General features: G+C 50.3%; 1 protein-coding gene across 1 annotated transcript in view; it reads right to left on the reverse strand.

The window, feature by feature from the left end:
* The window catches only part of MXI1 (MAX interactor 1, dimerization protein), a 70184-nt gene extending 55655 nt beyond the window's left edge, over positions 1 to 14529 (reverse strand). The window contains exon 1 of the mRNA XM_036336037.1: positions 14268 to 14529. Coding sequence (XP_036191930.1) covers positions 14268 to 14529 — 262 coding nt within the window. The remainder of the gene's footprint in view (positions 1 to 14267) is intronic.
* Positions 14530 to 17010: the final 2481 nt, after the last annotated feature.

The raw sequence follows: 17010 nt of genomic DNA on the forward strand, positions 1-17010 counted from the left end.
GTTGGGCACATGGGCCTCCTCCAGCTCAAAGCTTGGGGCTCTAGCCTCAGGAAAGTGATGCCACCCACCAGCCATCCCCCAGCATCAGTCCCAGCCTGGAGGAACCCAGGGCCAGCCGTGCCCTTTCTTTTGCTCACATGATTCCATGTTTGCCCTACACATGCAGGTGGGGAAACTGAGGAAAAGCATTTGCTTCCCAAGTCTACTGACAAAAGAACCCGGAATTCTACTGATGTCTCTGGTTCTGTCCCCTCCTGAAAGCAGCTTTCTCGGGGAGTCTCCCTGAAGGTGGAAGAAGCCCCCAGGCCTATCACAAACATGGCCCCATGAAGACAATCTGCCTTCTGGAGGAAGCAGGCCAAGCTCTCAGTTCTTAGGGGTCCCTTCCCTGTCCAGTGTACTCAAGGCAGGTTTTCGAGTGATTTATTGCATATTCACGAACAATGGAGGAGGCTGGTCTGTGTTCTTATCTTTGCTGCAGATAGAAGAGATGGAACAAGGGGAAGGGAGCATGAGGTGAAGGTGCAAGTCCGAAGTCACTGTGTTGACGACACCGGGAGCTTAAGAGAACTCTGAACTGCATGGTGCTTCCTGTGCAGGGCAATGTTTTCTGCAATTATCTTTAAGGGTGGGGGTTTCAAATAACCAAGGTTGGGGGCAGGGGAGGGTGAGTCCTGAGCTCCTAAGTGAGAACCCTAACAGTTCTACATCTTTCTATTCCCCTCACCCCCAAAATGACAACCGCAGCCTCCTCCCCTGCCCTCCCCTCGGAGCCCAGAAACATGAAGAGCAGCAGAAAACCCTTCCCTCCTCCCGGTGAGTCAGCCTTGCCTAACTTCATGCGTAAGCTCTCCTCAAGTCAGTGGCAGCTCGGAGCTGCAGGTCTGTGTGCAGCCGAGATATATTTGGGTCTAGAAGGGATGACGTAATGCTAGACCCGAGGGGTAGCTGCTGCCTCCCAGAGCTCCAGTCGCCAGGGCTGTCGGCTGGCATCCCAACCACAGGGGAAAGCAGCAGGCGACTGACCCAGGTGCCTGCGCTGGGGAGAAAGGGACAGAAAGGACGAGGGGGTGGGAGGAAACAGCAGGGGAAAGCAGAGCTCTCTGAATCTGGAAGTTTGTTGTTTTTTAACTTCAGTTTTCTGGTGAGATCAGGCCACTGGCAGAGGCTCAAACAGCTGCACTTGACTTGCATCCTGGCCTATCTCTCCCCCCCCCCCCCCCCCCCCCGTATAGAAAAGGGCTTCTTACATTGTATTTAATGGCCCTTATTACAGCAGCCCATTTCGGTGGCTTCGTTATTTGTTCATCTCTCAGATTTCCCTTTCCTTCCAAGAAGAACTCTGCATTGCAGGACTCAGCACTCACATCTAAGAGGCTTGCTTACTCTGGAGCACCCCACCTGGGGGTGCAACTGATGAGGTATTCGGGAGGATTTTGCGAAGTGCGTGCCAAGTTCAGGTTCCCCCAAATAGCATTTTGTGGTTTATTTCATAGACGTTTCTATCGTTGAGCTAATTACTTAATCCGGTCTTCATTTTTCAAAAGGGAAAACTGAGGCTCAGAGAGGTACGGTAACTTACCCAAGGCCACACAGCCGTCTGTCAAACAAGGGTTAGGACTCAGGGTTAGACTCTTGCCTGGTGCTCTCTGCCCATCTCCATAATTCTTTTTCAGATTTACTCATGTTTTTAAAATATATATATTTTTTACATGGAGTGAGTTTTCTGGTCTTTTAAATTCGTGGCACCTCACTCCTTTAAGGATCAAGATCAAGTTACATTCCAAAGGAATCCAAGAACTGCTTTTGTTTTCTGTTCAAGGTTCATTCTTCCCTAAGGAAAGGATGGCCTCCGAATCAGCTCCTTCGCCGGTGAGGACCATAAGCCATGGTCCGCCGGCACACTACCCGGCTTTAATTAAAAGACCACCACAGGTAAATAATCTGTGTTGGATGGAAGGACGTCGTCTCCTTCATTACAGATGCCTCCCAAATTCTTTTTTCAAATGACATTTCATCATTCGTTGCTGTGGTCAGGTATTGTACTCCTGTAATTTGTGGTTATAATCATTTATAGCAGTAGACTTGGTGACTTTCAGCCATCTCTGGCATATCGCCTGGTCAGCCATGGTATGTTATTCTTCTGAAACGCTGCCATCCCATGAGTTAATATTTTGTTTAGAATGTTTGCATCTATATTCAAAAGCAAGATTGTACTATAAATTTTTGTGGCATTTATTGGGTTTGGGATGCAACGACCTGTTCTTTCAAAGTTAGATACAATGTGATTTTAAAACCTTAAAAAAAAAAAAAAAAGGTTGACAGAGGCCTTCCCCTGCTGCTAAGAGGATGCCCCACATTCTTGCCACAGCACTGGGTAACCCTCCATCCCTGCCAGGATCGTGCCTAGAGTTGCCCTGCCCCCACCTCTTGGCATCGCCACTCCCTTCCAGGCAGCAGAAACTTGTGGAGGTCACCCTTAAGCCCAGCCAGGCCCCGGACATTAAATTACACACCCAGCCCTGCTGCCTTGTGGCTGAGTTCTCAACCTTAGGTGGACCATTCAGAATAAAAATACCAGGTCCTTGCCTGCCCAAGGACACTGGCATCTCTTCCAACTCGAGCGTTCTGATTCTAGGCTTCTGGGATTCTCCAAAGGTCCTGGAATAACTGCCTCCATTTGCCTACCAGTCGTCATGTAATGAGAGCCAAGTAAGTGCGTGGTGTTGCTCCTATAGTCCGTTCATTTAATTCTCAACATGCCTCTGGGGTTCCTGTTTCACAGATGAGGCCCAGAAAGATTAAGTGATTTAACCAAGATCACATAGTGAATGGATTCAAACCTGGATTTTCTAACTCATGGACCCCGTGGTATACATCAGGGTATGTTCAATTGGACAAGGTCAAACAAAATTAGGGCAACGGTCTCCACCAGGGGTAATGTCACCCCCCCTAGAAGGCTTTGGAAGATGTGTAGGAGTATCTTTCTTTTTTCAATAGGTTTTTATTGATTTGAGAGAGAGAGAGAGGAGAGGAAGGGACAGGGATAGATAGAAACACTGATGAGAAAGAAACATCGATTGGCTGTCTCCTGCACACACACCCACTGGGAATTGAGCCTGAAATCAGGCATGTGCCCTAACTGGGAATTGGACCGATGAACTCTTGGTTCATGGGTCAATGCTCAACCACTGAGCCACCCTGGCCAGGCAGGCGTGTGTTTCTTGAGTATCACAATGACTTGGGGTACTGCTAGGATTTAGTGATTGGGAACCAAAGATGTTAAAACCTGCCATATTCTGGACAAATCTACACAAGAACTGTCTCACCAGTAGCTCCCTTGTTGAGAGACACTAGGTCAGAAGGTTAAAGGCAGAGAACTCATCATTCATTCAACATCTATTGCTTCAGCATCGATTATGTGCTAGACACTAATCTAGACGCTGAAGACAGAATAATGAGCAAAATTACTTATGGTCCCTGTCCTCAAGGTGCTTGTATTCTAGCCTGGCAGACTGGTGATAAGCAAGTAAAATCATTGTAAATTGTGGTAAATTTGGATAAGGGATAAAGAAAAAATGGGTGGAGTAGCTTTAGGTGGGTGAAGCAATTAGGGAAGTCACAAGGGCCAGCTTCTCTAACTTGAATGGACACACTCATCACCTGGGAATTGTAAAATGCGGATTCGGATTGAGCAGGTCTGGGTTGGGGCCCGGGAATCCCATTCCTGACAAGCCCCCAGGACACACCTCGGCTCCCATCTGCAGACCCCACTCCACGGTCAGGGTGAAGGCCATGAAGGAATCTGGGTTTTATTCTAAGCGAGGCAGGAAAGAAACTATCGAAGGGCTTTAACAAGTAAGTGACTTGAACCCAGTTATATTTAGGATTACTCCGGTTTCCTAGATCTCCACCAAGGAAAGGAAGAAGGTGGTTGGACCTATGCCATCTGACTGGAACCAGCTGGCCCGTGCTGTCATGGTGACAGCCAGGGCCCAAAGCTCATCTGCGTGGCTCACACTTGCCTCTCTCCTCTGGCTTCTCTGGCAGAAGCCCTTGACTTCGAGCATGGGCCAGACCAGTTGCCCTACGAACTTGGGCGCCTTAAGGAAGCCTCGTACAGCCTGATAGGGTGTGGGTTCACACCCCCGACACCCTAACACTTAGAGCCACAGGTGAGCCCTACTGGTTGGATGAGTTCTCCAAGGCTGCTGGGCAAGGTAGTACTGCACGTGCCAGTAGCAACACCCTAGCCTACACCACTGTCCTCCAGAAAAAAAAAGGGTCCTATCTGGCTTCAGCGTCAACACCCAGAGAGGTCTGGAAGATTTTGGCTGCCCTCTCTCTGCCCCAGGATGAGTGGGAAGTAAAGGAAGTCGCTCCAGGGAGGCATTCCCAGGGGACCCTCAGCCTGGACTTCAAACATTCTAGATTCCGTTTCTTGCCTCTTGCTTCCTGAGGCTTCTCCCAGAGCCCGAAGTTCTCCTAGAAAGAAAAGCCTGGGTTTGCGTCTCAGCTCTACTCTCTGTTAGCGTGTGGCCTTGGAATCCATCAGCCTTGCTGAGGCTAAGGTTTCCCTCATCTATAAAATGAGGGTAATTAGAGCACCTATCTTCCTATTGGATGGTTGTGAGGATTTAATGTAAAGCACTTAGCATTGTGCTTAGCACATAGTAACTGCTCAGTAAAAAGTGGGGCGCCATTATCACTATTCCTTTGGAAAACGGAGAAAACTTGACACCGGTTATCAGACTCCCAGGAGACAGACCAGATGTATTGGCCTCTATGTGTCTATCATGGACATTGCAATGTAGAACTGGACACCATACATAGAGCATTTGGGAAGAACCGAATGCTTCCATATAACCTGGTTCCTGGCAGGTTATAGACATTGTTTATTGAATTGAGCTAAATTTTACAGCTCGTGGAAAGAATGATGGAAAGTTGTATGCAAGGCACTCAGAGTCTTGGGAGTCAAGAACTATGGTAGGGATGGTCGGGTGTGGTGGAGATAGGAGATAACACAGGGACACCATAGGTAGTTCTGGGTCCCTGCAGAAATAAAAACAAAGGCGAGCGAGCTCCCACTTGCCACCCATGGCCAGAAACAGAGCAGCCCTGGGCCTGCCCTCTGTTAATACTGTTGTATTATCTTTATTCAGGTATCCTCGCCAATGGCAATAAAGATGCAGAGTAAAATATCTCAAATAGTAGGTAATCCAAGTCCCCTTTTATTGGCCTTAGTTTGAATTTCCCAATCTTCCTCTCTCTCAGGACGTTGTTTGTCTTTCTAATTTTGCTGTGTTTAAATTTCCTTAGCAGACGCCGGAGTTGGATATTAGAGGTATGTGGCCAAGGGCATGTTGCATGAGAGAGCAGGCTTGGTAGGAACACTGGTGGGGACAATCCTCCAAGTACGGACTGCACCAATCTGTAAAGAACTGAGAGTGGAATGTGTTTACTTCCCAGGCTGCTTACACGGTACTTGGTTTCCTAAGCTCAGGCAGTGTGTGTGTGTGTGTGTGTGTGTGTGTGTGTGTGTGTGTGTGTATGTGTGGGTTTTTTAAAGTCAGATCTGTAAAACTTACAAGGACAAACACAAAACACAAAGGATTTTAAACATGGGGGCCACAAAGGGAAAGTGGAGGTACAGGGAGGGCAGAAACTATTCCTTTTGGAAGCCCAAGGTATAGTTTTGTTTTATCTATAATGACAGCCAGAACCAAAGACACAAAACCCAGGTCAGATGCATTCCCACCTTGTGGAGGTTCCCTTTAAGACAGCTGCATTTCTAAAACCTGGTACTGGATTAGAGTATACACTCCATGAGGAAAGAGACTGGGACCTAGCACAGTGCCTGACATAAGCAACATGTGCCCCTTAAATACCAGTTGAATGAATGAATGAATGAATGAACTCACAGAATACATTAGGGAGAACTCCTGGCACATAACATAATTCCATATTTTATAAACGTATTTGCCACAAGGGCCTTTTAAAGAGAGGTTCTCTAAATTTTTAAAAAAGGGGGATCCTATTTATATACATTTCATGTAGATTTATTGCTCAAGCAAGAGGCACCTGAACTTTTAAAGTATTTCATAAGCAAGGGGCCCAGATGAGGAAGCAAAGAAGGAACCTCCAGCTCAGGAGAATGGCAGCAAATGCCCCATTATTTTTGGCCAGAGAGATCAAGTCAGCTGTTGACAGCTTTAACACCTCCAGCCACGCCACTCAGGGACAATGATATCAGAGACAATTACTCCCCTTTAGTTTAGCAGAAGAGCCAGCAAGCAGGTGTCTGTCCCTGCAGAACTGAAGTCTCCCTCCAGGCTGAGCCCAGAGCTCCACCCTCCACCCCCAAGGAGAGGCCCCTCTGGGAAGACTTGAATTCCTCCTCCTCAGTGAAGGCTTGTGTTGCCATCCTGTCACTCACCGCCTTCCCACTCCCCACCCCCAAGAGAAAAGAAAATATTTTTTTCTAAATGGCAAATTCAAATTAGCTTCATTTTGAAAGACCATTGCGAATGTTGCAATGACCTTTGCAATAACTGGACACACCCTAGAATCAGTAAACCAGGTTTGAGAGCTGCTGACTTTATGAGCACCTGACCTGTAAAACACAAGCCCAGTTTGGGGCTCAGGCCGGGACCATTCTCATATCAGGCAGGAGAGAACCCAGCCCAGAAGGACCTGGTTCTGCCTCTGCTGTGTCCTCTGGAGCAAGCCACTGTCCCTCTCTGGGCCTCAGCCTCCCCGACTGTATAGTGAGAATGATGGATGCTGTGACCTCTGGGGCTCCTTCTGGCCCCAAAGCTGTGTCTCACCACCTGCCTCCCTTCCAAACAAAACCCAAAAATGGAGAGGAAGGAAGAATGGGAAAGGGAAGAGAATAGTTCAGAAGGCCAGACGGCAGTCAACCTCCCTCTATTTCGGCCTGCTTTCTTCCTTCTGCAGGAGGATTCCCATTTCTTCCTGAGTTGTTGCTTTTTTTACTACTTTTTATTTCTCTCTCTTTAAACTCAAAAGCCACAAAACCACAACTCACCTCCCCCGAATGGGTCATTTGGAAGCCAGAGCTGTCTGTCAGGGCTTAGGTGTGTCAGGCCTGGCGTAGTGCTGGTATCTAAGTGAAGACCAGGCCAGGGCAACCATGTGCTCCTCCTCCAGAAACCCAGTTTAAATCAATATTTATCTAACTGTATTTATAGAAAGTGGCGGTGGTAGGGAGGAGGGGGCGGGGTGCAGAGGCAGGGGGATCTAAAACAGAACAAGCCACAATGACTGATGCAAATCCTTGTGGCCAATTCGCTTCTGCAGGGCAGGGTTTGTTGTTGTTGTTGTTGTTTTAAGGAAAAAGACCCAGCTTTTGATGAACCTGCTGTTGGCTCCAGTACCATAGCAACAGCCCCAAGTCCTCTAATATGCCCAGAGGGCAGACTTGGGAAAGGCAGAGGTGGGGGGGTGGGGGGAGGGAGAGGGTGTTTCCTAGGAGCATGAACTTGAGTTAGGGCCAGAGAGTTGAACAACTCTTAAAAGCAAGAAAACGCTCTTGTTGGCTATTCTGTTTCCAGCCTAACTTCTCAACTTTGTGTAAGCAAGGTGTGTACAGGAAGGCTGTGGACAATCAGCAGGCTATTTCAAATAGCAGCGCTGTTCCAGGTGGCTGGGTGACCTTGAACTAGCCATTTCACCTCTCTGGACTTCATTCCTTGGCTGTAAAATTCATACCTGTGTATATGGTTAAGACCTCGGGCTCATTCTGGAATCAGAGGCCTAGGTTACAAACTCAGCTCTGCCACTTACCAACCATGTGACCTTTGGGTAAATTACCCGGCATCCCTGCTCCTCGGTAAATGAGTGTAATAAAATTGCTTGTGTCAAGGGGTGTTGTAAAGATGGAAGGAGATAATGCATGTTTAGCCCCGTACTTGGTATACAGTCAGTGCTCAATACATGGTAGCCAGTATTGATATTATGCGGTACATTTAGTTGCTGCTGCTGCATGCTGGTACCCTCTTCATTTCCTTCATTTTTACCTCCAGACTTTTTGCTCAGCCATCCTCAGATGAAAACCCCATTTCTGGGTATGACAGTGGGAGAGTGTTTTGGTCATTAAAGGAAGGTAGGTGAGCAGCTTTTGTTTTGCCTTGCAGCTGATGGAATATCCCTTTCCCCCAAAACCAGGAATGTCTCAATTAAGCGTCAACTTCCTAAGGCCCTTCCCCCTTTCCCTGGGTCCCCTCTGCAGGGTACCCAGTCCCTGGGACTCTAAGAGCCACAATAATATCCTTGAAAGCCTACTTCTGGCATTTAACCAGTGGGCAGAGATCATATTAAAACCAGAAAAAAATGTTGAATGGGGAACATCATTTAGGATGCAGAGGAAATATGAGTCTGATTTAAGAATGTTCTTTATACAATCAAAAACAAATATCCCACTCTACCCCGAGCATAAATCAACCCAGAGTTTTCAGAAAAAAAGGCAACTGCATATAGTAGGTGCTCAATGAATATTTGTGGAATGAATGAATGATAAGACACCTGCCATGCAGAAATGTGCCCAGCTTGAACATTAGTTGCCATCAAAACCCTCAATTTAAGCGTAAGTCCCTGCTCTTTAAGCCAGTAACTAATGCACTTTCAGAGTCACAGCTGATCTCAGTATGCACTTTCAGCTCTCCAGGCCTTACCTACCATCTCCTTGCAAGCTCTGTTCTTTACAGCCCAAGAACAGTGTGTGGATTATGCATGCAGCAGCAGCAACTGATTGCATTGCATAGTATCAATACTGGCTACCATTTATTGAGCGCTGACTATATACCAAGTATGGGGCTAAACATGCATTATCTCCTTCCATCTTTGCAACGCCTCTTGACACAAGCAATTTTATTACACTCATTTACAGAGGAGCAGGGATGCTGGGTAATTTACCCATAACCCTCCCTTCTTGGAGGAGATCAACATTTCCAATTCTCCAAATCTTTAGAAAGTCTGTCATGTGTACCCTGGCCTTCAAACCTGATTGCTCTGCCATAGCCAATAAATGACAAATCCAATCAATCAAAGAATGTATATTACGTGTCTACTGCAGTGGTTCTCAACCTTCTGGCCCTTTAAGTACAGTTCCTCATGTTGTGACCCAACCATAAAATTATTTTCGTTGTTACTTCATAACTGTAATGTTGCTACTGTTATGAATCGTAATGTAAATATCTGATATGCAGGATGGTCTTAGGCGACCCCTGTGAAAGGGTCATTTGACCTCCAAAGGGGTTGCGACCCACAGGTTGAGAACCACTGGTCTACTGTATGTCCAGTGGTATGCTATATGCAACAGTGACATATGCTGAGAAACTGTAGGTGATCTTTTTCCTTAAGATGCTAATCATCTCCCTGTGAGGATAAAGCAAATGCACAGGAAACAAGTAGAAAATTGCATGGTACTGATTATCAAAGCTAGGAGGAGTGACTATTTATTGAGCATTTACTGTATTCCAGATACTTTAGATGTTTAAAGGGAGTGCCTCGTTTAGTGGTTCAGCAATGACATAGGCTGGTGCTACTGTTGTTCCCATTTTACAAAAAGGAAATGGAACCTCAGAGAGATTCACACAGCCAATAAGCAGCAAAGAAGGAATTAGTTCCCTCCTCTGATGACGGTAAAGCAAGCATGTCAAGCTCAAAGGCTAACACAGGCCAAATAAACAAGGCATGCGGCCTGCAGGCCTCGAGTTTGACATGCTTGCTGTAAACCTTTCACTGTCTCAACTGCCCAGACTTAAGAAATAGCCCGGGGAGGCTTCCTGGAGGAGGTGGGAACTGACCTAGGTCTTGAAAAGTAGGTAAGATGCACCTAACCCCAAGGGAGTAAGAGAATGAGGGCATACTAGACAGAGGGAAGAGTCTGAGTGGCACACAGAGGCACCAGGAATGTCTCAATTAACCGTGCTTGCTGGTAGACCTGCTGGACAGGAGCAGAGGCGATTAAGTCAGGAAGGCAGGGTGGGGCCAAATGATACCACGCAGTAGCAGCTTCCTCCATTAGGAGGAACAGGCTGCTCCTTGGCTTGTTCATGCCCCCAGAAAAGGGCCTCACACTCAAACCCAGGTAATCCATCCCAGACCACAGCTTCTACTCCCACTTAATCATTCTTCTCTATCCTAAGCATTGTCCCGAACGTCACCTTCCCCAGGCACGGAGAAGCTCATTTCTGTCCTCTACTGAGTAGACCTCTCCTTGTTTCCACTTGCCTACTGAACAGCTTTTATGCACACAGCACCCCTTTGTGAATCTTTCTCTCTCAGTTTTAACCTTTTCCAAAGCAGGAAGCAAATATTTGTTTATCAGTCCATCCTAAATTGCCACCCCTCCCCTGGACCCCACATGGATTTAGGTGATGATGCCAGAGGTTATTTATATATAAGTGCTGAATGTGTGGTAACAGAGCCACAGTCTCCGCGATTAATGTTTCTGGAGGCCTTTGAGATTCTTAAGGATTCACATCGGTTGGAACTTCGGGAGAATGTACCTGCCTAGGGAACTCTTGCCTTGCACAGAGCAGTCAATCCTGGGTGACTTGCTTTGGTTCCCCTCCCCCCAAGAAAACTCACCATATCTACTGGGAATAATTCAGCACGGTGGCCACAACTTCGTGAGCACTCCTAGCATGGAAACCTCAACTAGGCAATGAAAAGTAGTTCTGGTGAGAATGGAAAATAAGGCAAGCTCCTGCCAAATAAGTACTTTGCAAACAACAGTAAAAACGGAACGTGTGAACTCATGACCAGGGTCTATCGGGGCATTTCAGGAAGTTCTTACAGAACCTGAAATGGAGAATCGAATTGAGGCTCTACAGCCATCTCCGGGGAGAAGAGCGTCCCTTTAAGAAGGGATTGGACCAGCTGGCCGCACTACAACTCCCAGAGATTTCCTGGCTTGCCTCCTGGCCCCACCCCCTGTCTCTGGCCTCAGCAACGCGTGACGTCATACGAAGCTGCCGCTGCCGATTGGCTAAGCGACGCAGCTAGGTCAAGTCCAGTCAGAGGAAAGAAGTTTGTCTCCATGTGGAAACCATGTGTCTCTAGCTGGGAGGGGGTTGGAGGAGAAGGCGGAGAAACTGAGATCAAGTGATTACAGGGGAACTGGCTGAAATGAAGGCGGGGAGGTTGTGCACCTGAGCCGGCTAGCCTTGCCCTTTGCAGTAGTGACCTAAAATAAAAGAACCAAAACTTGCCCAAAAGACCAAACTTGAGCCCTCCCATCATCATCATCATGAAAAAGCTAGGGTCCCTGCTTCCTTCCAAAAACCAGGGACCTAGGAAACGCCGGAATCCTACCGGAACGCCCTGATCCCCATCCCTCCTCCCAACGACGAATGATGTAAGCTTTTCGGAAAGCGGGGCTCTGAAGCAAAACAAGCCCCGCGCGCGCGGAGCGACCCGCAGTGCCCGAGCCGGGAGCACGCACGACCCGCCCCCCGACTCACGTTATTGCTGTGCACACGCGGGCCGCCGTGACGCGCGGGCATTGTGTGCAGCGAGCAGAAAACAACAGCGAGCGCCGCCAGCGCCAAGAAGCGCCCCCAATAAAATGAGGCCGACGTGGGGCCCGCGGGTTTCCGTACCCGGACCGGGAGCGGGTGGCGGCGGCGGGGGGGGGGGGGGTGATGGAGTGGATCAAGTGGCCACCGTGGGTCTTTCCAGTTTGAAAGGGGGGTAACAGAGGGCCCCTCAAAGGGTCGCCCGTAGTTTGCGGGAGGTCGCCCTCGCCCGCGTGAGCTGTTGGGGTCTGGAGTGGGGGGTCTCAGTAGCCGAGTCGGGAACGGCGCAGCGTCCCACGCTCTCGGGGAAATCTGGGGGCTGTTGACATCACGTCATGCTGAGCCAAACAGCAGCGGCGAAAAGAGGCAAGAGAGCTAAAAATACTCCCGCGGGGATCCGGGCGGGGGTGCGGGGGTGCGGGGGACGGTGTGCAGCGGGGCCGAGGGACTGATTACGCGCTCGAAGTTGACTTTGGGGCGCTGAGGTTCCGAGCCCCTCCTGGGGGCCGGCGGACGTGCGGCGCAGACGCCTCGGGAGAGGGACCGGGAGGAAGCCCTAGGCTTTCTCAACCTGGGGAGCCCAGCTCTGTTGTTGCTGTCCCGCCCCATGCGGGGCAGCCCGGCCCTCTGCTTACGTGACTAGTGGCCACGCCGGAGCCCCGTCCTGGGGTAAACAAGGAGGTGGCGGCGGCCAGGAAGGCCGGGGGTGGGTAGTGAGGGGTGGCTGAGGTCTCCGATTGTCTGTGGGTGCAAAGGGGTGACGGGACGCGGTGGAAGCTCCAGCAGCCTCCTTAGTACACCCCACTGGGGGAGGGGGGCCAGCCAGGTTCGCCACACGCTTCCAAGGTGCCCTCTTAGGGTGCACCCCCCCCCTCCTCCCCGCAGATGCCGGCGCTACCAGACGGGCTCCAGAGAACAGGGAACCCGGGAGGGGGGCAGCTAAAGAAATCGCGCCCCTCCCCCCCGCCAACAAAAGCAAACACACCAAACAAAACCAGGTCTTCACCCGTTTCCCCACCAGCTCTGGCTTTTCAGTAACTACCCTCCTGACAAATGCACAACCGCCACCACCATCACCCCCCCCTCCCAACACACACACACACACACACACACACACACACACACACACACTCCGAATAATAATAACAATCTGATTTGGCTACACCGCCGGCGATGCGCCTTTCTCGAAACCCAGGCAGGCACTCCGAGAAAACGAGAGAAGAGAAAGAAAAGATCGCATCACCGACCTCCCAACACAAACCCTTGGGTTTTTGCCTCACGGCTTTTGAAAAATTGCGTTGCCAACACAGGCTTACTTTCACCCTGGAGGCCTGGGGTGTCGGTCAGCTACTGTGTTTTTGTGTTTGAGGGTTGTTGTTGTGTGTTGGGGAGGGGGGAGGAGGTTACAATATCTGACACGTTGCAATCGGACCATCCCCCCCCTTCTTATTGATCTTCCTACTTGCTCAGACAGATTAAACAGACTGGTCTTCTCTAGTCTGTCGTTCTATCTGCCCCTTCCCCTGCCCCTGCCCCTGCCCCCTTCTCGCAGCTATTATCTGTGAGGACCGTGCTGGCGACACCGCACACGGGTGCCCCCGTTAGGGCGCAGAGTCGACTGCCTGGGGAGGGCTGGGGGACCTGGCTGGAAGGAGCAAAAATGAAACAAACAAATACAAAAAAAAAAAAAAAAAAAGGAGGCCAGGCCGGGGTGGGGTTCCCAGCGCGCCCCCCCCCCCCCAACGCATCACTCTCCACCTGAGCCGGGGTGGGGAGGTGGGGGTGGACGGTAGAAATCGACCAGAAAGGCGTTTGCCTTCCTCGCCCTGCGCCCTAGCTCGGGAGCCGTCTCCCGGAAAATAAAGAAACCGCACACAACAGCCCACACCTTCTTCCCCAACTATTGTTTCCTGCGAGATCCCAAAGTTTCCTTCTAGCTGCGTCCCCCTCGCCAAGTTTCCCCGGAGGACGGCGGGTTCGGGGCGAGCTGCTGGCGCCGCTTGGCCCAGCCGGCCTGTTTCTTAGGGGAAGGGGGGGGGGGGAGGGTGGCACCCCAGGGCACCAGAGGCGAAGGGGCACTGCACCGGAGGACGCGATGGCCTGAGCCCGGCCCTGCTGCGAGAGGGGAGAGGAAAGCGAAGCGGACGGGAGGGAGAAGCCCAGCCGAGCCAGCCCGAGCCCACGCCGCGAAGGGCTTTTCGGTGGCTGCTGTTGTTATTGTTGTCGTGTATGTCTGTGTGTTCTCCTTCTGAAACCGCTGAGCACTGCCTACGGTTTCCAACTTTCGGCTTCTAATCCTCCCCACCCCACCCAGGAACGAGCGACAGAAAAACAACACTTGTCTGCCCGAGAAGGCTCCGGAAAAAAAAAAAGAAAAAAAAAAAGGAAGAAAGGCGACCTCGAAGAGCTGAGCTCTCGGCTCAGTTGTCACAAAACAACAACACTCTCTTGCTCCTCGTCCAGGCGATCCTCCCAGCCTGCGGGAGACGGACAGACAGATGCACGGACACCCCCCCTCCACCCCCCCGCCCCGATCGTCTTTGTTACATCTTTAGCAGCTTTGTGCGTGCGTGTCCTTTCTCCCGTGTCATCGGTTTTTCCTGCCGAGTGCTGGATGTGTGCTGGGGGGAGGGAGACGCGGGCCGAGCAGGCGACAGGGGTCGCCCAAGTGGGCGAGGAAGAAAGAGCCGGGCCCCGAGGAGGAGCGGGGGCCCCCAAACTTACTTTTGTTTTCTTTCTCGATCTGCTCCAGGTAGCTGGCGGCCTCGAGCAGAATCTGCACGTTCTGCAGAAAAGTGTTGATGTGCTTCTCCATCGAGTTCTCGCTGGTGTTGAAAATGTCCGAGAAGGGGCACCTGAGCTTGGCCCCCGCGGGCTCGTCCGGCTGGGCAGGGGGCTGGGGCGCGGCCACGGCCGGGGGCGCGGCGGGGGCCAGCCCCGCGCCCTCGCAGCGCGCCTCCTTGCGCGGCCGTCCGCGTTTGCCCATGGGGGGACCGGGGGCCGCCGAGCTCGTCCTCGGGTAGGGCTGCGCGGCCCGGCTGGGCTCGGGCCCAGGGAGACCCGGCTGGCTGGAGCGGAGGAGGCGCTCGGGCGAGGAGGCGATCTGACTTCCCGAGCCTCACTGCGTGCGGTTGTGTGCCCGAGTGTGAGTGTGTGTCGGTCTCGCAGTGGGTCTGTGTGTATGGGAGATTGAATGAACCTACAGGACAGACGGAGGCGCCTGGGTCCTAGTGCGAGCCTGCCGCCAGCTGGCCGGTCAAAATAAAAGGTGGAGACTGGGGAGGCCGGGACCGCCCCCTGGCCGTCCCCGCACCCCTCCCCGCCCCTCGGTGAGGAGCGCCGTATTTTAATCCGAATGGAAAAAATACCCGATGCCTCTGCACCTGCATAAAAACAAACTACTAAGTTATTTTTTCCTCCACATCAAAATATTACCCCGAAAAGCGTCTAGCTAGCACAAGGCTTGGCACATAATAGGTCTCCAAAAAATGGTAGCAGCTATGACTTAAAAAAAATAAAAATAAAAACCCAATCAAAAAAACCCATCACGTGTAATCTGAAGTCCCCCCCATACACACACACACACACACACACACACACACACACACACACACGCAAGGCCTTGTGCCTTCAAAGGGCCAAATGAAATCTCCAGGCCAACAAATCCCAGGTTACAGATTTACTCTCTTTCTTCCTTTAAATGCAAAGTTTCGTCCAGGAAGGGGAGGAGATGTAAGCACGTCTCTATGCTCCTCTTCCCGGCCCTGGTCCAGCTGTGCAAAGCTCACACCAGGGTGCCATCACACCTGGCCCTTTGATTTGACAGAGAGGCAGAAGTGGCAGCCCAGGGCCACCCCACTCCAACTGAATCCCACCTTTTGGCTCTGAAGACCCCTACCCCAGTTGGCATTATTTTCACTGCTGCTGCTGTCACCCAGTCAGTGTCTGCAGGGCCCCTGGGTGCTTTGAAGGCCTCTGGGAAGTGCCATAGAGAAGGGTTCAAGTCCCACCTCTGATGCAGACAGACTGTGTGAGCTTGGGCAAGTCCCCTAACCTCTGGTCTAAGTTTTCCCACCTGGGAAACTCTAATAAGAGTCTTGTTCTTGCCAGGCCTGTGTGGCTCAGTACTTGAACGTCGACCTATGAACCAGAAGGTCACAATTCGATTCCCAGCCAGGGCACATGCCCAGGTTGCCACTCCATCCCCAGGGTGGAGCATGCAGGAGGCAGCTGATCAATGATTCTCTCTCATCATTGATGTTTCTCTCTCTCTCCCTCTCCCTTCCTCTCTGAAATCAATACAAATATATTTAAAAGGAAAAAAATTAGAAAAAAAAAGTTATGTCATGATTAAATTATATCTACATTGCACACACTACCTGGCCCATAGTAAGATATTTTTCTTTCAACCCAGACCCAGACAAGAGGCTGGGTCCCCTACTGCATCCAAGAGAACATAAGTTGCAGGAGACAAGACCTCTTCACTTCGTTGGAAAACATCTCTGCAACAAGCCCATCTAAATATTGTCACTGAGCAAGGCCACCTGGAGTTTTCCTCCCAGGGAACCATTTTCAGAGAAGACCCAGGAACACTGCCCCCTAGAGTTGTGCCACCCAGCCACCCCACTCAGAGGCAGCTTCATACACAGGTGTCAGGAAGACTCTTACTGGGAATGGAAACTTTTTGGAAAAAGGAGAGAAAGTGCATTTCTTTGTAAAATACGCACTAATAGAAACTTTGGAGTGCACACACCCTCACAGAGCCTTCAAAAAGTCTTTTGTACTTTTATAATACAGCAGGTCCTCAAATAACGTCATTTTGTTATGTTAGTAGATGCTGTAGAAACTTAACTCATTTATATTAATTAGCCAATGGAAAAATGGGTTTTCTAGTAAGTTATTTGCTTAAAGTCACAGAACTTATGGACACGAACAATCAGTCAATCGACATTGTAAAGCCAATGTATTCTGAAGAGCTTCGAGATAAAAGTTCTCCGTCCAATATCACAACAATCACCGACTTCCTTGTTGCTATCAGAACCACAACTCAAGGTATTCATGTTTAAAATCTATAAATGTGTGAGGGCTTTAGGAAGTTACAGTTTCAAACAAGTTTTATCCAATACCATTTTGCAAAAACTGGCATTTGTGTGAAATAGCCCTGATCTTCCGCAGCCCTAAATAGATGATAGTGAGACAATGAACCAGGGAAGCCCAGACCCCAAAAACCTTGGTCTAATTCCCAGGTGAAGGCCTGGGCCAATGTGCACATATGCAGTCCTGTGACCTACATGTACGTACGCACACACACACACACACACACACTCACACTCACACACACGCGCGAGACAGGCACACTCCACGAATGAGTGCAGGGGTGGTAGTAAGGTGTGTTGTAATTATTTATTTATCCTTATTTCTTCTCTCATAGGTCTGTGAGCCTCAGAAAGCCCAGTGGGATCTTCAA

Source organism: Myotis myotis, unplaced genomic scaffold (genome assembly GCF_014108235.1).
Source record: "Myotis myotis isolate mMyoMyo1 unplaced genomic scaffold, mMyoMyo1.p scaffold_m19_p_15, whole genome shotgun sequence".
In the NCBI taxonomy this organism is placed as follows: domain Eukaryota; kingdom Metazoa; phylum Chordata; class Mammalia; order Chiroptera; family Vespertilionidae; genus Myotis; species Myotis myotis.